Source organism: Serinus canaria, chromosome Z (assembly GCF_022539315.1).
Source record: "Serinus canaria isolate serCan28SL12 chromosome Z, serCan2020, whole genome shotgun sequence".
Classification (NCBI taxonomy): domain Eukaryota; kingdom Metazoa; phylum Chordata; class Aves; order Passeriformes; family Fringillidae; genus Serinus; species Serinus canaria.
The window spans coordinates 7,227,080-7,249,154 of record NC_066343.1 but is presented as its reverse complement, the minus strand read 5'-3'; the positions used below and the strand labels follow the sequence as shown (position 1 = coordinate 7,249,154).

At 43.1% G+C, this 22,075-nt stretch overlaps 1 protein-coding gene across 6 annotated transcripts in view; it reads left to right on the top strand.

The window, feature by feature from the left end:
• Positions 1-21,179, top strand: part of ZNF462 (zinc finger protein 462) — a 90,925-nt gene extending 69,746 nt beyond the window's left edge. For all 6 annotated transcript variants that reach the window (XM_050986613.1, XM_050986610.1, XM_050986611.1 and 3 more), the window contains 6 exons: positions 1,650-1,914; positions 4,424-4,560; positions 9,827-10,050; positions 12,477-12,609; positions 17,077-17,191; positions 18,089-21,179. In XM_050986613.1, the coding sequence (XP_050842570.1) occupies positions 1,650-1,914; positions 4,424-4,560; positions 9,827-10,050; positions 12,477-12,609; positions 17,077-17,191; positions 18,089-18,290 (1,076 nt within the window). In that variant the 3' untranslated portion in view covers positions 18,291-21,179. The remainder of the gene's footprint in view (positions 1-1,649; positions 1,915-4,423; positions 4,561-9,826; positions 10,051-12,476; positions 12,610-17,076; positions 17,192-18,088) is intronic.
• The last annotated feature ends 896 nt before the right edge of the window (positions 21,180-22,075 follow it).

Genomic DNA, 22,075 nt, shown 5'->3' with positions numbered 1-22,075 from the left:
CAGCTCCTCAGGGCTGTCCTGTGCCAAAGTAAAGGATGTGGGGAGCCTGATTCAAACGCAAGGGAAGGAGAGCCTTGACATTTAAACAGGTGGAGCTCACTGTGAGCCTTCCTGGTGAACAAACGTGCTGTGGAAGTGGTGGAAGCAAGGGATGATAAATGCTGCGTTGTAATCCAGCCTCACTCAGCTGATGGGGCTTGGATAAGAAAAACAAACCCATTTTACCAGAACCTTTCATGTCTCTGCCTTTCTATTTGCTGTGTACACCTGGTGGTGAAGCCAGGGGAGCCTGGAGACATTTACCTGCTGTGTCTGTTTTGTTTCGGGGTCTGGTTTGGTTTTTTTTTATTGTCATTATTTGTTACTCATTTCTTGGGCATGTGTAACCCCCTGCCTGTGGTAGTGGGAAAAGAAAGCAAGCATTTTGCTCTTTTGAAGACAGGTGGAGAAGTCCCCACACTCAGTGTTGTATAGGCCTGTTTGCCTTTTGTTTCCCCATACTGATTGGTTGGAATGGATGGTGTTAAGTTCCCACAAATGTGTGTCTGTTAGGGAATTCTTATATATCTAGCCTTGGGGAATTCAGCTTGGGAAAATGAAGAACACATCAAAGCAGGAGGTGGCTGGTACAGTTTGTATCCTGACTTCCCTCCCACCTCCCCCCTCCCCTAGCTTTTCTTCCCCCTTCTAGAAAGCTTAGGAAAAGAGCCTTTTGTCTTCTATTCGGGAAAATTGCACTGAAATTCATCTGTGCTTTATTCATCTGCTTTGATTTGTGCCATTCATGGGCAGCTGTGGGTTATGTAGAACAAAGCAGACAGATTCCTAACCTCCACATTCAAGCAGTGTGTTGGGAAAGGTTCAACAACACCCTCCCTCCCCCCACACTCTTTTTTTGGGGTATCTAACCAACATTATAAAGCTTTCAGTTTCACTACTGAGACATCTCTGGACTCTATGCCTCCACATGCCATGAAAATGGTGTGGCAGAGTTCTGCTGGCATGTGGAAGGGATGTGTCTTTGGAGATCTCTTTTCTCAGTATGGCAAAGAAGCAGTTTGAAAGTTTGCTTTACTGGAATTTATGATTAAACATCTTTATTTTCTAATGATGATTTAATTTCTAACATCATCAGCATGAGTAGGGAAGAGTATCCATTTGGTTTTCTTCTTTTTTGCTTCTTTTTTCTTTTTCCATATAGATAGATTATTTACATGTATCCTGTTCCAGATCTTCACCTTGTGTGAACTGGCATAAGATATTTGAGAGGATCTGCTCTGATTTTTTGTGCCAAACACATAAAACACTTGGCAGCATGATTAAAGGGCTTTACCTTCAAAAATTACGTGTCTTAAAATCAGGCTTCTTTTTTAGACTACTTTAATTTAAATGTGTCACTCATTTTCTCCCTGAATCAGATCTAAAAAAGCATCATTTATATTTCTCACCTTATAAATTGTAGAATACACATTAAATTAGATTAAGAAGTGCTGCACCTCTTAATCCCTTCAGAAAGCAGGATTAGTTTCATAACCAGCAGCTTGGTCAACCCCCTCCAAAAGCCAGTAGGTTCTGGAGCAGGCATCATCAAACCTTTTTGAGATTTGTTGATCCACCTGGAATAACAACTCCGCTCTGTTTCCCTGCAGACTCTTCATACTCGGAGCCTCCTGATGTTCAGCAGCAGTTGAACCACTACCAGTCTGCAGCTTTGGCCAGGAACAACAACAACATCAGCCCAATCCCACTTTCTGGGAGTGCTGCAGGAGTGGAAAAAGCAGAAGCCATCCTTAACTGTGAATTTTGCGAATTCTCTTCGGGTTACATTCAGAGCATCCGGCGCCACTACCGCGACAAGCACGGAGGGAAGAAGCTCTTCAAGTGCAAAGATTGTTCCTTCTACACAGGCTTTAAGTAAGTACTCTGCTAAACAGATGAACTGAACTCATGTGGGGGTTTTTTTCAGTGCTTGAAAAGACTTCTGAGGTCTTTGATGGCTAACAGGAACATGGCCACTGCTGACCAGGGAGAGGAGCGTAGGGAATGCCGTGCCAAATCACAGCAGCATCCATGTAATCCATTTTCTTCTCTCCTACAACAGCCGGTACCATCTGCTGCAGACAACAGCACAGTTGCAGAAGGTTTCAGAATCATGGAATTGTTTAGGATGGGAAAGACCCTTCAGATCATTGAGTTAACCATTAACCCAGCACTGCCAAGCCCAGTGTTAAATCCTAGTGACACATCTGCACATCTTCTAAATCCCTCCAGGGGTGGTGACTCAGCCACTTCTCTGGGCTGCCTGTTCCTGTGCCTGAAAACCCTTTCTTGGAAGAAATTTTTCCTTACATTCAGTCCAAATCTCCTCTGGTGCAACCTGAGGCCAACAGGTTCCCAACATCCCCGTTGTCCGCTTGGCACGATCCTTCTTGCAAAACTCATTTGCCACAAAGTTGCAGACACATCCCTCTGTCCAGCCATGCCAGTCTCATCTTTTGGCACGTGGAGTCAATCTGTTCTTGCAACTTTCAGGATTTTCTCCTTGGAGAACATCCAGTGTTCCTGGATTCCTTTGTCCTCCAGGATGCCCTCCCAGGGGACTTTCTCAATCAGTCCCTTAACTATGCCAAAGTCTGCCTTCTGTAAGTCTAGTGTGGCAGTCTGCTGCACCCCTCTTTACTTCTCTGAGATTCTCTGAGAATGAAAAACTATCATTTCGTAATCCCTTTGTCCTTAAGTGTGAAAATTTTCTCTGCAGAAATAATGTAATTTCCACATGCAGCCAGCATGAAACGTGGGACAATCAAGTGTCCAGCGGTGACAGGGGAAATTATTTCACCTTACTGAAGAATCTCTTCTCATGTAATTTTATTCCCCCCCCAAGTCTTTCTAGCTTAAATGATAGAAAGATGCTGTTCTCTAGCATATCTGACAGTATACAGAGACATTTCAGAAAATCCAGTTATTTAAATTTAAAGGCTCGGTGCCTTGTGTGTTTGTTTGTGCCTGTGTTTTTAGCTGCTCTTCTGTAAGAAAAGAGAAAAAGGCACCTGTGCAGTTCATCATTTCCTCCTGATGTGCTGGGCCCTTGAGCATAACACCCTGAGCTGACATTTGAGGTCTTAAACTTGTTAAGAGTGACAGTGAACAGTAGGACTGGGTCAAGGGAAGGAGTTCTGTTGAAGAAAATGTTAAACACAAACCTGAGAGAATCCACATGTGAGCAGCCTCTAGTTACATGTCTCTGTTCTTTGTTGCTTCATTTCTACTCTCCCCATGTTAAAATTTCCTGCTTATGTTTAGTATCCTGATGGCTCTCTTAAATACTACCAGAAATTTACAGGTCAAATCTGTCTGTGTCTTTCAAGTGCCATTTCCTTTCACCTTGATATGATGAAATAAATCAGGCAGCATTTAAACACATTCATAGCAGTGTATTTTCTGTCTTAAAAGGGGGAGGAGGAGGCAAAAAAACCTCTCAAAAACATGTCAATCACCTCTTCAAGCCATCCTGGAATCTTAAAATCATGAGAGCTGTGACCAAAGTTGACAGAAATTTACCTGCAGAATTCAGTGATTGCTGGATTGGGTCCAAAGCCACTTTTTACTCTAGTTCAATGTGTCAAGCCCCTTAGCTTTTGCAAGGTTTATCATTGCTTTAGGAAAAAAAAAAAGAAGTGCCCCAAGTTTAGAGACAGCTCTTGATTTCACTAGTTGGGCTTGTGGTTTAATGGATGTACAGTTAATTTCTTCTGTTATGTATATCTCTTGCAACTTCTAAGTATGCAGCCAGCGTAATGCCAGCACGAAATTTTTGGTTCAAAAGTACTGTGAAGGATTCATTCATTCTTCCACACTAATAAATACAGTATTCTAAATCTTGGGTTTTCAGATCCTTACAGCTGATGCTCTGAAAGTTAAACAACTCAGTGCCAAACTCGCTGTGAACACAGCTCCCTTTGGTACCCACAACCTAAACAGTTTAGCTGGTTAGATCAAGATGGTTAAGGATGTTTTGTGCCTGAAATAAGTTCGTCCTCCCCTCTGCAAGTCCAGAACAGCTGACAGATTTTGTTCAACTTGCTGAAAATTCAGCCTTCGCCGGAGAAAGCGCGCTGATCATTTCAGCCTGAAGACAGATAGTGAGCATGAAGGATGGGAATTCTTCTGCTATCTTGACTATAGCAGTGTGACTACATGGAGCAGCCCATGCAGCAGAATATCTTGTCACGACGAGTGTTTGTTGCTTTGAGGGCAGGAGCCTGCAGATTCCTCCGCTCATGTGTCGCTCACGTGAGCAGCCCCTCTGCGGGGCCGCGCGGACAGGGCTGAGTGGCACCTGCACCTTTTTACACCACACATCCCTTATAGAGAGCTGTGGCACCCTCCTGACTGCTGCCATTGTCTCCCTCCTCTCTCACAGATCTGCTTTTACTATGCACGTGGAGGCCGGGCATTCGGCAGTCCCCGAGGAAGGACCCAAAGACCTTCGCTGCCCTCTCTGTCTCTACCACACCAAATACAAACGCAACATGATCGACCACATAGTTCTGCACAGAGGTAAAAACATCCATGTCCGTGTCTGTGTCCAGTGAGGGGATTGCTGGACAGGGCCCTGGTTCTGGTTTCGTTCAATATTTCAGTCTGGTTTCATTAAGTTTTTCCTCTCTCTGTACGTGAGGACAAATGGAGAGAGAAGTCACTAGCCCTTGATTGTATTTTTGTTTCATTTCAGTAAGATGCATCTGATTTATTTGCTCTAAAATTCAAAGTTTGCCAGTGCTGATTTAGGATAGTTTTTAAGGTTTTCCTCAAGGGAGGATAAAAGCCATCAAACACCTGTTTAAAAAGAGTTGCCCTAATTTGCAACTTTGATCTAGGCCAGAGTTGTGCCCTGACCGTGTCCTTGCTATCTTAAAGGCCTTGCTATCATAAAGTCACCCAAAAGCCTTATCAGCTAACCATAGAGGCCTCAGAATATCCCTTGATAAATTCCCCGAGTATTTTCTCCTCCGTGTTCTTAGGGACAAAATAATTATCTCATTTTTCGCTTTACTGTAAGACTCCTTTTCTGTCTACACCTCTCCATTTTTAAATTTATTTTGTTTTCAAGCCTGCTAAAAGTGGGAGTAGGGATTTCTATATTCTATTAACTGTGGGCTTGGTAGCTCAGAAGAGACAGCAGTTTGGGCTCTCTGGGCTGGGATTCCTGCCCACAGCTATCACACTTGATGCTTGTGGATGGTCTGTTGGCTGCCGAAATCCAAACCCATGTGTTGGGATGGCACTCTGCCTGCGTGCAGGTTGGGCAGAGATTCACAGCGGGGTACTGGTGGTGAGCAAACACAGGTTTTGCATGCCATCTTTTTCCTGGAGGAGATTCTGGTGTGACAAGTGCTGTCGTAATTCCATGTCGTATACCACTTCTCAGTGCTGGTAGCTTGAAGTCCTTCTTGTACCAGCTCAGTGAGCTTGGCAGAATTCAGATTTCTTTCTGCTAGCAGGGCTTCTGTGAGGGAACATCTGGGGAAATGACCTGAAAGCACATTACAAAGCTGACACACTTGGTTGCAAGGGTTTGGCTGGTGCTTTGGCTTTTACTTCCTGCCCTTGAAGGTGTTGCTGTGTCAGATTTTGCCCGGTTTTCTCCATTTTGTGGCCATGTCAGGGCTCTAGCAGACAATGCCCAACCTTTAAAACAGAGGGAACTGGATGGGTTTAGGGTATTTTCCATCTTGCATAGGTTGGATATTGGGAATGTCCAGTTGCAGAAGTGGAAGAGTGCTTCATGAGCTCAAGCAGCCCTACTGCTTTTGCAGAGCTCTTTCTGACCAGTTGAGCTGTTTCTATCCAGTTGTCACCTCCTGGATAGATGAAACTGTGACTCTTTTCTTCTGTAGGACTTCCTTTAGTTAAGGAAAGAAGAAACCAGCCTCAAAGAGTTTTTGCTGCTGGAACAAACCTTATGGCAAAAGGACACGAAGGTCTACACACCACAGTGCTGGGGGGGAGGAGAAAACAGAGTAAAAGAAGTTTTAATGCAAATGGAATTATAGCTGATAAAGTCTCAGAGGCCACAAAAGGGTTTTCTTTGACATCATGTATCCAGGGTTCATACTTAGAGTGATTTCTTGTGCACACATCCAGCTAAAAAACAGCCCTCTGCTGTTGTGTTTAATTGTGTGGCAGCTGAAGCAGATGGTTTTGACAAGATTTAATGTGTGCTGGAAAAGAGACTGAGGGATAGTCAGTGTAGACTGAGATAGTCTTCCTGTTTTATGGCCATTGCATTGGCAAAGCAAGGGCATAGCCCTGAGCTGCAGCCCAAGAAAATTAGTTTTGAGGTAGATGGAGTGGTACAGTATGTAAAATCAGGAGTGAAGGATTTGATCCATTCATAGTTAATGTTCCTTTTGTGCAAAAGGCATGTTTACAGATGCATGACTCTTACATTACTTCCAAGTTGCTGCACCCCTAATCCTTGGAGAAACAGCATGTGCTTGAAATGGAGAATATATTTGCCTCCTAATGAGTGGCTACAGAGGCTGAATTTCACAGGGTGAAAGCAGGATCAGCTAGAAGCTTGAATGCCTAGTGAGGGAAAAAAATATATAAGGCAAGGAATTTGCTTTCCATGAAGAAGAGGTTCCAAGAGCTTCTCTCATGTACCACCTGTCCCTGGCCAGTGCCAGGGCAGTTCAGCCTCCTTCCCATGGGTGCAGAGGGTGCTGTAGGTCAGTCAGGAGAAGTTTGGCTCTCTGGTTCTTCCTGGTCTTTGTGACAGGCAGGAGGAGACAGGGAATTCCTGATCTTAGCAGCATGTTAGCCTTTAATTTATGCAGCACAACACAGTTAGTGTGTCACAGAATCAGTTAGGTGGGAAAAGAGCTCTGAGACCATCGAGTACCCACCTTGTCCTCAGCCCAGAGCTCCGAGTGCCACCTCCAGGTGCTCCTGGGACACCTCCAGGGATGGGGACTCCAAACCTCCCTGGGCAGCCCCTTCCAGTGCCTGACCACCTTTTCTCCTGGTGTTGTCCTTTCCAGTAGCATTCCCCTCATGCATTTTGAAGTATATTACTGTTTTTCCAGGGCTGAATCCAACTTAGCAAGTTCACTAAGTTGGCTATACTTTTAAATCCTCGGGCATTTTTATTCTTTATCCTTCCTTTAAAGAACGTAGTGATTTTCTTTTTCATATAAGAAAACAACACCCATATCTTTTGAATAGCAACCTCTAAGGTAAATTTTCAAATTTACCCACCTCCCCAAAGGCTTCCTTGCTACAGATCCTAGTTCCTTGCACTTGCTCCTTGCATGTGCTTTTTTTCTGGCATTTTCCATTGCTCATGCAGAACCCTTGTTCAGTGCTTGCTTTTGACTGCTGGAATCCAAATACTACTTGTTCTGTGGGTGTAGTTTGGATTTCCAGGCAAAAATGTGTATTTTCAAAATCCAGGATGACCAAGTAATCGGTGTGTGTCTAGATAGTAGGACTGTTGGATTTTTTTTTTTTTTTGTTTTTGTTTACCTTTGAGGGAAGGAATTGAATTGTATGTGCTTTGATGTGCTGCTGAACAAAGATTTCTTCTTATAACTAAGGACTAATAACGTCCTGAGCTCTCTTGTGCCTTGAGCCAAAAAATGTATGTCTGCTTTGAGAAAAGTTTGTCATTAATGTCCTTTCAGTTCATTCCCTGATAGAATTAGCCTGAATATTCCAGCCTAGCGGAAGGATTGGATTTCTTAAACCAAGACGATGCTTTTGTTAGGTGTTTATTTTGTTGTTAATTTTTTAATTGCCACTCTTGCAAAATTGTTCCACAAGCTGGGACATCTTTTTGTGAGGTTTCCACAGTAGTCTTTGATTAGACACAGATGGAACTTAGAAGAAGTCTCACGAGGGTAAAGGAGCTGCCTCTTCAATTTCTGTGTGGGGCTTTATGGTTTGCTGCAATTTTGTTGGTTGTCCAGACATGATAAGTGCATTCTAAATGAGTAATTAAATAAACAGGGCTTTGCAGGGGCAAGCCGGAGGTGAGAGCATCACCTTAAGAAATGTAACATTCCAGGTCCAGCTAGCCCTGCAAGTTCCAAAACCATAGCTTGGAGGAAGCTCACTGACATGAGTACCTCATGTAAAAGTTATAAATCATTCCCTGTAATTGAAATCTTTCAATCTAGAGTTGATATTTGTGTCTATTTTGCCCTTCTCTTGCTGTGTTGCCTTTGATTTGGGGGCTCTGTGTGTGTGGTTGTGAGGCAATAGATTTTGTTCACCTGAGTAAGAGAATGCTGCTTTACTTCAGGCTGGTAAGTTTAAGATTTTATACCATGGCATGTTTTAGCCTTTTTAATCCGTGCCAGGTGTTAGAGGAAAGGTGAATGTTAAAATATTTTAATTACTATTTCTGTTTTTGAAAACTTCCCTTGGCTTTTTCACTTCTGAAACTGGCTGTGTCACTTATTTCTGAGAGTCCAAAAGCACACAGCTGCAACAACCTTGTAAAAAGTTTCTCTAGTGATCGCAGCAGCACAGCTTTGAATTCTGCTGTGTCTTAAACCCTATTCTCCCCTCCCCTGTTTCCACCCTGAATGGCCACTATTTGGTTTCTTTATAGTCAGAGAAGCTGCTGGTGGTGTAGAAAAGAATCAGAAGTCTTTGGGTGTTTCTTTATTTGGGTTTTTTTGAGGGGGGGGTTAAGGCAGTGCCTTGGGGAAAACTTCAAAAAGAGGAAGTTAGGAGATAGATAAGTTTTTTCTGCTTAGGGAGAAGCTAGGCAGGATGGAATATTTTGTGGGGCAGTAGAAAAAAACGTCTTGCTGTAAAGAGAGTGTGTGTTTCTGTAGTTGTCTTTGGATGTAATTTTACCCTCCTCACTAGAAGAAAGGGCCCGTTGGCTCAGATCCATGTGTGCACTGCCACGTCTCACATTCCTTCAGCCTTCATGTCTACCATAAGAGATTCAGGCCTCTTTTTTTTCACTCCTGTCCTTGGGGATGAGCCTGGATGAGGAGGATCAAAAAACCCTCCTTTAGTATGCAGTGCATGAGGAGGAGCAATGCTAAGTTTCAAGTGTTCCAGCTCAAAACGCCAGTTTGGGTAACAAAAGCCTTAATGAGGATCTGCTGGTGACCCTCAGCTGAAGGGTGAGGTTTGGGGTTTCTCTGGTGTGCACAGCGTGGAGGGAACCACAGTGGATGAGTGTTGAGGCACATCAGATTCTGGCTGTGTCAAATGACCGAAATTAATTGCTGCTCTGTTAAACATCACTGCTTTGTTAGAGGGAGTGCAGAGTTTAAAAACTCAGCAAGAGCATTTTCAGTTCATCACGCGTGCAGAGTTTGGGCTTTCTGAAAGCTCTGGGTATGTCAGGAAGTTTCTGCTGCTGGCTGAACTTGCACAGCCTTTTTCCAGGGAGAAGTGCTGCCTTGCTCACCTTCTCAGTCCCCAGAGGGCAGGTTTGGGTGTGGTGGTGAGGACACCAGTTCCAGTTTGTGCAGAGCCAGCAGTGTCTGATGCTTTGCAAAGCACACCCTGCAGCTCCCCCTGTTTCTTACTTTCATAGAAGCAGTTCCCAGCTGCTGTCAAGTACTGAACAAAAACAAACTTTTGGTCTGGGCTGATTTATGGCTGGTTTTGTGTTCCTAGGCTCTGCTCCTCTGACTCATAGATGGAATCTCACTTGGCCCAAAACCTTCCCGTTCCCATCCTCTTCACCCCATCACCAGTCACAGAGGACACCTGCATTTGTGACTTTTGGAGATCCTGGCAGGCAGGATTGTTTTCCTGGTGTTGTTAAGTCAGTGTTGTGCTGTCCCCACAGAGGAGAGGGTCGTTCCCATTGAAGTCTGCCGTTCCAAGCTGTCCAAGTACCTGCAGGGAGTCGTTTTCCGCTGTGACAAGTGTACCTTCACCTGCTCCAGTGACGAGAGCTTGCAGCAGCACATAGAGAAGCACAATGAACTGAAACCTTACAAATGCCAACTCTGCTACTATGAGACCAAACACACAGAGGAGCTGGATGCTCACCTTCGAGATGAGCACAAGGTAGGACCCGATTAACTTTCAATTTGTGGCCATCTAGTCTTTGCAAATGCTGAGTTGGTTTAATTTGCATGTCTGGCTAGCCAGCTTGACATGGGGTTATTTTTTTTTATCCCTCCCCAAATCCGAAAACTAATCCCGTGTTGCACTTCTCTTTCACGTTTTTCTCTTTATTTATCTTTTTTTTTTTTTTTTTAATTCCCCTTCAGAAACTGAAAAATAATCGTTTCTGAAGCTGTTCAGATTGATCAGAATTGGCAAACTGCTGCTGAATGCAGAGTGTGATTATCTGGAAAAGGCTCTTGTGTATGCTGGGTTTATCTAAAGGGGGATGGGGAAAGAGTTGTGGAACAATACTAAGGCAGTGTGATTCAGCCCCTGTGAAAGGCAGGAGATTCCAAACACGGGATTGCTCTGGTAACTTCAGCAGCATGACATGCCACGCATATTTTAATAACAAAGAGGTCTATACATCCCCTTTTACCTTTAACAAGGGAAAGATAAACAGCAAGTCTAACCAGGTCCTCTGTTAAGACTGCTCTGGAGTTTTTGTGGATTACCTGAGAGCATATCAGGTCCAGTGTTTGAGAAGTCATTAAAGGCTCTCCACAGACTGCTAGCTTTGAATTTCTGTAGCTGAGAAATGTTGAAGTTCTAGAACTGAGATGTGTTTTGGAATATTTCCTAGAGTGCTTCCTTGGCAGGTTTCCAGGGGAGGCAGCTATATGCCTTCCCCTCTTGGAGCTTAGCTGCCCACTAAAGGTCCTCACTAAAAGCTTCATGGACTGAGTGACTTTTCCTTAAAGCCAAATATATATTGAAGGTATTAGCAGCAGAATCCCAGGGAAAAAAAAAAAAAAAAAAAGGAACCCCCCCCCCCAAAAACAACAGTTTTCATGCTCAAAAAATAGTTGGCCATCTTATAAAACCAAACTTTGTTAATTTATGTTGGCGTGCTAGGCTCCTCTGCCACCTTTATTATTTCTGGAGAGTCTTCTGTGATTCAAATGGCACAGAAGGAGTTCCACACCTCCTGGTGCCTGCTGTATCCATACAGGAGGAACTATTGCTTGGGTTTTTTTGACTCAGTGCATCAGTCTGGGATAATTATTCCTTTAACTTAGCTCTCCCTTCTGATCTGGACCTGCAGTGGTGGTGCTGGTGGTTTAAGGTATCATTTCCCCTTTTTTGAGGGGGTAAATTATACCTCTCCAATTTGTGTCTTAAGTTCTGGGCTCAGATACTACCCAGGTTGTATAGTGCACCTTAAAAAGAGTTTCCTTCACAAGAGCTGAGTTGTATCAAGTGCCTTGCATGTGGTCTTGTTTGTTTAAACCTCTGTGGGTGATGTGTTAAGTTAGAGAACCTGATCACAACTGTCTGTAACCCAGCACTAGGAATCCTCACACGTCCATATTCAGTATACTTTGCTGTTTGGGTGTGTCCTACAGCCTGCTTCCCATCCTCCTTGGGATCATGCACATTTCCTTTCCCACAGAGGGGTAAAGAGCAGTCAGTGGGTGTTGCTGTTTCATTCAGCCCCTTGCAGGATGCATTGTGCTGCACTCACTGCTCCGTCTCCATCCCCTCTGCCGGCGTGGCTCAGTGCCTGTGCTGCTGGAGGGCTGTCTCTCTGCATGAAAGATGAATCCAAAACCCTTCCCAGCAGTGATCAATGAGCTCAGAGGGCGCTTGTCATGCAGCAAGTATTAGCCTTAGTGTCCTGGTCACGCTCTCCGCCTCCGCTGTAAATCTGGGCTGCTGCTCCGCTGTTCCTCTTGGATGTGGAGCAGTTCCTGACTCCTGTGCCCTGAGCTGCTCCTTTCATACTGCTGCTGTGAGCTGTTAAGTAGCTGGTGCATTTCACCCCAGGGTTAGCTGAATTTGACTGCTGGGTGAAGTGTTCCCATTATAGGCTGCTGTATCAGTTTGCAAAGCACTTTGCAGCCCGGGCATAATGAAAATTAATCTGTTATTAATGAGTGAGAGTGTATGTGCCACACAGCAGCCATGTGCTTAGTGGGAAAAAAAAAGAACCATCCTTTCATGAATAAAGCTGAATGAACCCATCACAGAGAGTTTCCCTTCAGCCTGGATGTGTGGTAGCAGTGTTTGATCACAGCAGTTGAATAATGCCATAAAAATGAGGGTACGACTCGATGTTTTACATCTCTTGGATGAAGAGATGAAGGGGGTTTGCCCAATCTCATTAATTACCAAAAAAAACATAAATGAGAAATGCAGAATAAACAGCAATGGAAGAATCACTGCCCCTGGAAATAAATGAGTGTTACTTTGATTATGGGGACTGCGTGTCACCTCGAGCTGAGCAGGCTTTGGGGTGTACTTGGTCTTGTTCTGCATTTTTGGCCACTTTTCTGTCTGGTTGGTGATTGTGCTGAGTGCTAACAGAAGTGTTTCCTTCAAAGGTGAGTCGTAATTTTGAGCTGGTTGGACGGGTTAACTTGGACCAGTTGGAGCAAATGAAAGGGAAAACAGAGAGCTCTAGCAGTGATGAAGAAGAAAAAGAAGAAGAGCTAAGCCCCAAGGCTCAAGAGAGAGGTCAGTGCAGCTCTTTGATGTGTTGGGGGGGGGAGTTTGTTGGATTTTTTTGGGCGCTGCAGCCTGTCTCACCAGTCCAACCATGCCAGGTCAGCTGTTGAGTGGACAGCACATACTCTGCAGAAATACTGACAGATTGTGGCTTTCCTGAAGACACAGCTCCTGTGGGAATCTTGTGTTTCTAATCCTCCTTACAAGTTTTTTCTCTGTCCAGAGAGAGTACATACTATGAGAAAGCACAGATAGCATCTGTGACTAATCTGCCTGTTCAGATACCATCTATAAGGGCTTGGAAAACTATGTAAGTGTATTTTAGTGGCCTGTCAGATTTTCTGTTTTGGTAACCAGTTTCCAGCTTTCACTTGGCATTGCCCAAGTGGGGGATGAAGGCTGCTTTATGGGCTGTTACTTATCTCTCTGCCCAGCATTCTTTGTCAGACAGTCAGTCCTGTTTGCATTTGCTGCTGTTGGCAGCTCCAGAGCCAGGGTACATCCATGCCCTCCTGTCTGTACCATTTTATATTTAAATATGTGCCTAGGTTTGTGTCAAAGGATAATCCCACTGACTTCAACAAAGCCGGGCCATATACTTTTGGTTTGGTTGAATTTAGATCAGCAGAGGAAAAGTAAGTTCTCTGATAATTAAATGTAGGGTTTCCTTTCCAACAACCTTCTCCAGTGAAAGGCAAGTTATTCCAATATCTGGTGTAACTGTGTTTTGTTCTGGTGCAACAATGCATCATGTAATGCAACAACTCCTTTAATATCTTTAGTCCCCTCATTAGTTTGAAGGACAGGCCACCCAGTTCTTGATGCTGACAGCTCCACTTAGCCAAGTTCTGTGCACTTCAGCTAAAGGTGCCACCATCATGTTCAGTAAACATTTTCCTCCTGATTTTTTAGCTTTCAAACTCACCCATGAGCTTTTCACAAAAAAATAAAAAGGCATCTCTGTACATGTTTTCAGGCATTGAAAAATTCCCATTTCTGGATTCACAGCGAGTTAACAGAACTGGGGGGGTTCAGATCATGCTTCTTACCTTATAACAGCAAGACCCAAGGATTTTGGATTTTGTGTCCTTGCAGCATGAATTCGGTTTGCGCTTATCAGCAGCGCTTCAGGAGCACTTAGTGATGCCTTTTAACTTTAAAGAGAATGCAGGCCAATTGGATAGGAAGCCATTTATGTTTTAGAGAAAAATACCCTGCACGAGGTCTTAGAGGCAGAAGAATCAGAGGAGGGATGTCAGTTCCACGTGTACATCTCAGAGTTCAGCATTCCTCACGGACAGCTCCGACCCTCTCGGCTTCCTCTGTGGCTGGAGCAGTGATTGTGCCATGAAATGACTAAAGCACCAGCTCACCTCAGCTGCAGATGCAGCAGGCTGATTAATGTCCTGTGCAGACCCACAGCTAGCAGGGGGTGAGGAGTCAAGCTGTCCTTGTGAGGATTACCTTAGCATTACACACAGGCACAGGTGCTGAGGTGACCTTGGAGGCTGTGGTGCCCGGACCAAGGAGAAGAAAGTGCTCTCTGCCAAGCCTCACAAATCCCTGTGCATGTGCCACATGTGCAGGGGGGCAGCCCAAGGTGAAGTTCATTGTTTAAATTGGCTTTAGGTTACACCCTGGAAGTATAAAAACCATCACCTTCCATGCTGGAGTGTTACATGTGCAAGGGTTAACAGATGTGCTGTCCTCTTGTTTCAGAGTTAAGCAAGGCAGCATTTTGATGATGCTGTTCTTTTTTCTTTTTTTTTTTCTTTTTTTCACCTCTGTCTCTGTTTTCTTTAATCTGTGGCTGGCTAAAATGATTTCTGCACGCTTGTTTTTATGACCAGCCTAAAAAAATCAGTCGTATTTTCAGGTTTGGTTTGCAGCATTTCTTTCTTCTCTGGCCTGTAGGGTTGATGTTTCACTACTTTTTTTTTTCAGGTTTTTTTGTCCTTTTCAAGCTCTTAACCATTTGTAATAGATTATTGTAAAATAGGTAGAAAATGCAGAATACTCTTACTACAGCAAAGATAGTAGAAAAGATCTGGTTGTATTGATTGCATTTTTCTAGGTAAGTTGTGTGAATTACCACTCTTAAGGTGCAAGATTTCTGAAAAATGTCCCAGTGAGACAGGAACTGAAGGATGCTAAGTTGCATGCTGGCATCTCCCTAGGCATTTTCAGAAGATCCTTCTGACACAGAAATGATTTGCCCTGATAGCAGGGAGCCAGACCTGTGGTTTCAAATAGAGCCTGTCACAGTGGCTAATGCTGTCACAGCTTTCAAACCACACCAAACTGTGCAGTCCTGGGTGCTGCTGGGGTGCACCTGGCAATTCTAGCCTTTGTGGTGTTAGCAGGAAGGGATTTGCTGAGAGTGCCTCCGTGTGCTCCAAGTATCTGTCTGAGGTCTGTGACTTTGGGAGAATCAGGGTTTCTTCCCTGGCTTCACCACTTCGACTTGAGCTTCTCTGTGTAGTGCTGAAGGTGCAAATAAGAATTTGGGGGTTCTTCACATGGGCTGCTGGACCAAGCAAAGGCCATTGTCCATGGGGACAGGCAGAGGTGAACATCAGAGCTGAACTGCACTCATGGATGGGAAAGGAAGGGGTGGTAAAGGATATGGAATAATCCATGTGTGGGGGGAGAATGAAGTGCCTCGCATAGACCATGCCATGAACAGCTTTTCCTGGTAGAACTGTGCCTTAGAGAGAGGCTGTCACTGATCTTTATGTCTTGGTCTCAGCAGATCAAGAGGTGTTTTTCCATAATGGGCAAAAATTAAATGTCCATGAGTGTTTGTATGTGTGACAGAGCAAAACCACAGAGAGGTCAGAGGTGTGTGCAATCTGTTACTTCTCCTCTGCAGGACCCAGAGAAGAGCAGCTTCTGATAATCCTCCAGGGAAGCAGCCCAAATTCACATCCCTAGAGGCAAAAGTTACTGGCAGTAGGATGAACAAGATAGTGTTGTCTGAAGGGGTGGTAGATTTACTAGAGTAACATTTGATAAACTTAATGGGATTTGCAGTTGTAAATTATGAACTGGCTTGGGTTGGAAGAGCTCTTTAAAGAGCGTCCTAAGAGTCTCAGTCTCTGCCATGGTCAGGTTCACCATCCAGCCATCCCAGGTTGCTCCAAGCCCCATCCATAGCTATTCTCTTAAACAGAACATCAGCAGCATTTGCTTCCAAAACTGTTACCCAGCAAAAATATTTATCTCTCTGTCATGACTAGTCTGTGTGTTGCAGTGTGTTTATACATTTGTGCCATGCTCAAGGTGTTAAAAATCCAGATGTAAACTGAGCTGATGGCATTTGCTGTTTGCATTCTGGGCTTCCCCAACACAGCAGCTTTATGGCATTTAACCACATAATAAATAAACCTCCAACAATAAGCAATACAAAGTGGATTTTTTTTTTCCTTTCATGGAAAGAGGCCAAAAAATTGTGACAAGAACCATTCCATATAAAACTGAAGTAAAGGTTAACTAGTGAGAAGTGTGTCACAAAAATGCATTTGCAGGACTTAGGTGTGGGTAATAGGGGATGTGTGAGCAATTTGAGTTCACAGGCTGATCCTGAGCAGAGGAAATCTGAGAGTGAAGAAATCAAGTGAGCAGAGATCAGAACCAAAATTAAGCAAAATCCCTTTTCTTTTATTATGTAGTTCAGGAGGAGTCAGAAAGACATTCTGTTGATTTCTTGCTTAAGATAATCCCTGCTAAGGAATTAATGCTCTGAGCAGATGGTGCTGTCTCATTTCCAGCAAAAGAATCAAGTGAGATAGTTCATGCAATTATTTTCAATGGCCTGTGCGGTGATCTTCTTAATTTGTGAGAAAATGTTTCATCTTTTGTCAGAGCAGGCTGTGTTCACATGGAGCTTGGCTTTCTGGAATGTCATTCCCTGAGCTGCCAGTGACTTCACTCATATTACAAGGTGCTTGACACTTCTGCAAATGAGGCCCCAAGCACTTTGTGTGAAAGATTAGAATGAGCATGAAACACCTCTGCAGTTAGGATACAGCACTTAATCCATGAGACTTTATGATCTATTACAAGAATCACATGTTAAATGTACCAGATCCATGTGTTTCCTAAAATTTGTGCTACTGGTTCCAGAATTATGGATGGACTTGAGTGGGGATTTTTGATTTTGCTTTTCTAAGCTTTGCAGTTTTGGTTCAGAATTTAAATTCCACGGTCTCTTCGTTTGTTGAAACAGAGGAGCAGGGTCTAGTAACTTGTTACCCTCACTTGCAGAGATGCTTTAAGACCTAGGGCAGGATTTGTCCCTGGCAGTGTCACTTTTCTTTTCAGCACTCCATTTTCCCAGTTACTTGACAAGAAAGTCCTTTTGCTTCTCTGGAGTGAGAGGTGCAGCAGAGAGGACCGGAGCAGGATAGCTGTGGTGAGAATTCCCTTCTTGCCCTGGCATTTCTGAGCTCATGGGGTGTGCTGTCTTTTTTCCAGATCCCATGATGTTTCCTGACAGCAGTGCTCCAGAGAAACGCTTCCCATGCGAGTTCTGCGGCCGATCCTTCACCGAGGGCTCCGAGTGGGAGCGGCACGTGCTGAGACACGGCATGTGAGTTGGTTTGTGTCCCCTTGCCAAGCAGACAAAGGTGGCCGTAGATCTCTGTATGTTCCCCCCCCAGCCCATCCCTGCCCTCCCAAAAAGCTGCAGTAAATGCCAACACAGTTCTGCGAAGACCAGATTAGTCTTTGGATAATCATCTCTGTGTCCTTTTTAACTCTGCTGCCCAGGGTGGCTGTAAACTGTAGGGTTTCACTGTGATTCTGAAACTTAAAATTGTCCCTAGGTGAATGTCTCTTGGCCAGGATTAACTTCCCCTAAGTGTGCCGTTGATTTTTTAAAAAAATTTTTCCTCTCTAGGTCAGTTTGCACACTGTAGGATGATAGACATCACAGATAGGAGTTTCTGGAGCAATTGTTTCCTTCTTTTGATGTAGATCTCATTGGTAGCAGAGACCTCTTTCCTAGCCAGAGTTTTTTCAAAGAGTAGATTTCACTCAAGGCTGCTGACATGTGGGAAGCATCTGAATACAATATTGTGGGTTAACTGCAATGGAATGAGAAATAATAACTTCTCTTACCCTTAAGAGAATGTAAGTCTGAGCATAAGTACTGGAAATGCTGCAACCTATGAAAAGTTGTATTGGATTTCATTAACTCTTTGGGAAAAGCACTTCTTTCCTGTACCTTCGGCGCCTGCTAAGTCTTGTTTACAAGGAACCACCTGGGAGATGGGAATAAACTTCAAGTGCCACAGTTTGAGCTCATCCTTCTGATCCCAAATCCGTCCCAGCGCAGAACAAAGAAAGATTCTGTTTCGGGGCTGTCCCGAACCAGCAACTTCATTCCTCCTCCTTTCCTTTGGAGCCAGTGGCGTGGCTGCCCTTTTGGAGGGTGACCTGCTGCTGTCCCTCCTGTGACAGGCCTGACTGTTGCTGTTCTCTGCAGGGCGCTGAACGAGAGCAAGCACAGGAGCGGCGAGGACAGCCAGCCCAAGGAGGACGTGGAGGACACGGCCAGCACGCTGCCAGAAGAGAAGGAAGGCATCGAGGCCATGGTGCTGGACTACTCCCACACTGGGGAAACGGCTGTCAGCATGGTGGCTGCTGACCAACCTCTCCTAGACACCCCGGAGGCCAAAAACGAATAAGAAAAAGTGTTTGGTGTGGTTCTAATCGACAGTACTTGAACAGTGATGAGCGGGGCGGGGCGGGGCAGGGAGGGCAGAAGGAAGAAATAAAGCTGCTTTTAGGACTGAATGATCTATTTTCAAAGCACTGGTACCTGTGTGAGTGTGTGTATATTAAAGTTATTTAAGTGATGGAATAAGTGGCTCCATTACATCACTGCATCTTTGTTTTCCTCCTGGATCTGACGATGGGAAGTTACGCTCATCTTTGGACTAATGAAGCTAAACTCCCCGTGTTTTTCCTACATTTCACATCGTGCTTTGCAGTGGAGACTTCGATTGTTTTATGAGTGGAAGCGTCGTGAGCGTGGAAGAAGTGGTAGGGGGACAACTTTTGGACGCACAAGTTTGTGTGCGTTTTTCTAGTTTTAATACATAACGCTTTTCCAGACTGAAAGCAATTGCTTTAGAAAAGAAAAGAGAAAAAAAAAAAAAAGAGAGAAAAAAAAAGGAAAAAAAAAAAAAAACACCACAGGGAGAAAAAAAAAAAAGGAAAACAGAAAAAAAAAAGAAAAAAAAAAAAAACAAAACAGAAACTGCTTTGCTTAAAACAGTCACCTGTTTCCTAGTACCTCAGAATTAACCAAGGGAGATCTCTGCATTTGTCAGTACTACCTGTTGTTGTTGTGGTTAAATGTAGAGAGACTGCTGGGCAAGGTGGTGAATGGAGGAAGAAAAAAAAAAAAAGTTTTAAAGAAAGGAAAAACAAATTGTGCTTAAAATCCCAGTGTGGGTTTTATTTCTTAAAATACTGTGATTTTTTTAATTATTTTAGTAAAAAAAAAAAACAAAAAAAAGAGAGAGATACTTTAATTCCTAGATAACTGTTTGTGAATTGTCATCCTTTATTCCAGGTAAGCTGTTTGTTAGTATTCAGTTATAATTTTAGTATTTGGTAGATTTCATGTGACTGATTGTGCGGTTTTGTTTGCCACACGTTTTGTTTTCTATCAGCCTGAGGTGTTACAAATACAGCACAATTAAGTTTCTCATGTAAAAATGAGTATTTCTTTTTGAGTGGGGGACAGGGAAAGGAGACTAGATCTTGTGAATAGAACCTTTTTTTTGTTGTCGCTGTCGTCGTCGTTGTTGTCCTCGTTAATTTTAAACATAATGGAGATAACAAAGAAGTTTTAACTTTAAAAAAAAAAAAAAACCTAAAGAACCAAACTTACAGCACAGCTATGCAGCTCATGGGCCAAACACATGGGTCCTCATAACCGTTCTGTTGCTTGTCATATTAACATCTATCAGTCTCACAACTGTAACTTTTCGTTGAGATTGGCTGCCTTTTTTCTTTTTTTCTTTTCTTTTTTTTTTTTTAACTCCGTCTGTGGTTTGTGCGTGGGTTTTTGATTGGTTTATTTTTTTTTTTTTTTTTTGTTTGTTTGTATTTCTGTTTGGTTTTCTTTTCGGTTTTTTTCTTTAGTTTTGGTGTGGTGGGAGGGAGGGGTGTCTGTTAACACATCTTTTTGCAAGCGGAGGTGAGTTGGTTACACACGACATTGAGCCTGGAGAACTACTTTTAACTCGATTCAGTGGATGGAGTTGCTGAGTTTTTTTCCCCTCCTCCTTAGCTTTTTAGCATGAGGGGAGCAGTGTAGAATGGATAGGAACCTGCATACCTTAAGTGGCTGATCCTGAAACTACCCCCTGGGTAGAAAGCCTATTTAAACTCAATTTGGGGATTTTGCCTGAGCGGCCAACACAGGATCTGGTGCCCATGGTATGTTCCGATTGTGAACAAAAAAAGAGGAGAAAAAAAAAAAAAAGAATTAAAATTATTTCCAAAAAAAAAAAAAAAAAACGAAAGAAAAAAAGAGAAAAACAAGAAAAGAAAAAAAAAACTGAAAAAAAAAAGTTTTCTTTCCAAAAAGTAGAAAGTACTTGACTGAAACCTAGTTTTAGAAATGCATGTGTCTTCGTTTGTTTTTTTTGTTTTTTGGGGGGGATCTGGGGGAGGGGGAGGGGGGAAAATAGGAAGCTCTCCAGGAAATTGTGTCCTGGAGAGCTTCACTTAAAAGCGATGGCAAAAATGTTGCATTTGTGGAATAAGTGCTACTTGAGAAGCATGGTGTTTTGCTTTTGGGGATTCATCAATTGTGTGTTAGGGGGATTCTTTCAATTTTTCCGTTGTTTTGGTTTTTGGTTTTTTTTTTGGTTTTGTTTTGGTTTCTTTTTTTTTTTTTAATAGGGAGGGAACGTCATAAAAAAGACACATTTGAGGGACAAGTATAAGTACACATTTTGTGTCTGTATTTGTTTTTTAATTGGCCTCATTTCAAATATATTTAAACAGTTCCATACCTGGATTGGGTGTTTGTAATGGTTACCAAAAAGGAAAACGAAAAAAAAAAAAAAAAAAAAAGAAACAATGATTGTGACATGCTTTTATCACTACTTAATTTTTCAAATAACATGTAAATATTGTAATCCATTGGATTTTGTTTTGCTAACCTGTAATAAAAAAAAATATGGGACCATTATCCTTTTAACAAGCTTAGAATGTCATATTTTTTTCCTTTTTTTCTTTTCCCAAAAATGTATACCTGATATATTGTGGACACACATTTTAGGTGCATTATTATGATTCTGTTGACTGTAATGACATAGAATGAAAATAACATTTTTTTCATTGTTTAATTTATACAGAGGACTTTTTCAGAGTTTGACAGAAGGAAATAATAGCAAAATGCTAACCCATTGGCTTCAGCACTCGGTATTTCCTGATTTTAAAATTACTGCTTACTGATGGGGGATAGGAAGGGGATACTGAACTGTTGCACTGACGGGTTTGTTTTTTTTAAAAAAAAAAAAACAATGAAAATTAATAAAAACTTTTTAAGAGTGCTTGCTCGTCTTGTGTGGTTTTTATATTTATATTGCTCTGGAGGTGGGTTTCCCACAATTTACTGGTTCTGCTCTTGGCAGCTCTGGGAGGGGAGCAGAGCCCTCTTTTTTTCCCTCCTGCAGCCTTTCCCCCAGTGCTTCACAGGGAATTTTTGATTTGCAGGTGATGGGGAGTTAGTTGCCCTAGCCCACACAGGTCTAGGGTCTGCAGCATCCCCCAAAACTGCCCCGAATGTGCCCCAGCCCAACATCCATCCGAGGTCAGGGGCAGGCTGCCAAGCTCTGCTGACTCCAAACAAACATGGAAAGGAGGAAATTTTGCAGGCTGTATGGGAAGATCAAAATAGATGGAGACAGGCTGGTGTTTGGATTACCAACTCAGCCCTGTCACGAGCTGTTGCAATTTTGCATTTCCCAGTATCTGATGGATCCAGCACTGAGGCTGTTCTTGTCTGGAGATGAACATTCACCCACAAAATCTGGAGCTGGGTGTATTCCCTCACTCTCTTCCAAAAATCCAAAGTGATGCTCGTGCTGTTGTCACAGAATCTCCCTTTGCTAAACACAGGTTTTTAAATATATGTTGGTAAGATGTCTGAAGGTTGTTGGTTTGGTTTGGTTTTTTTCTGTTTGTTTGTTTTTTCCTATCTGGTTGTGTTTTAATCAGCTCCTGACCTCAGTTTAAGCAGCTTTTTGATTGCTCTGGAGTTGGATCTCAAAGGAATGTGTGTGCTGTGTAACAGAATGAAACCTTTGATCACCTGATAGCTTCACCTGCTCCTGCCTTTTCCCCTAGGAGTCAAAAAATAGAGAAATGCTACATTTCCCTGTTAAGATGCTTACTTCCTTAACCTGTATTCCCAGGGAAAGGGTTTGAATGATGCATTTTGGGCTGT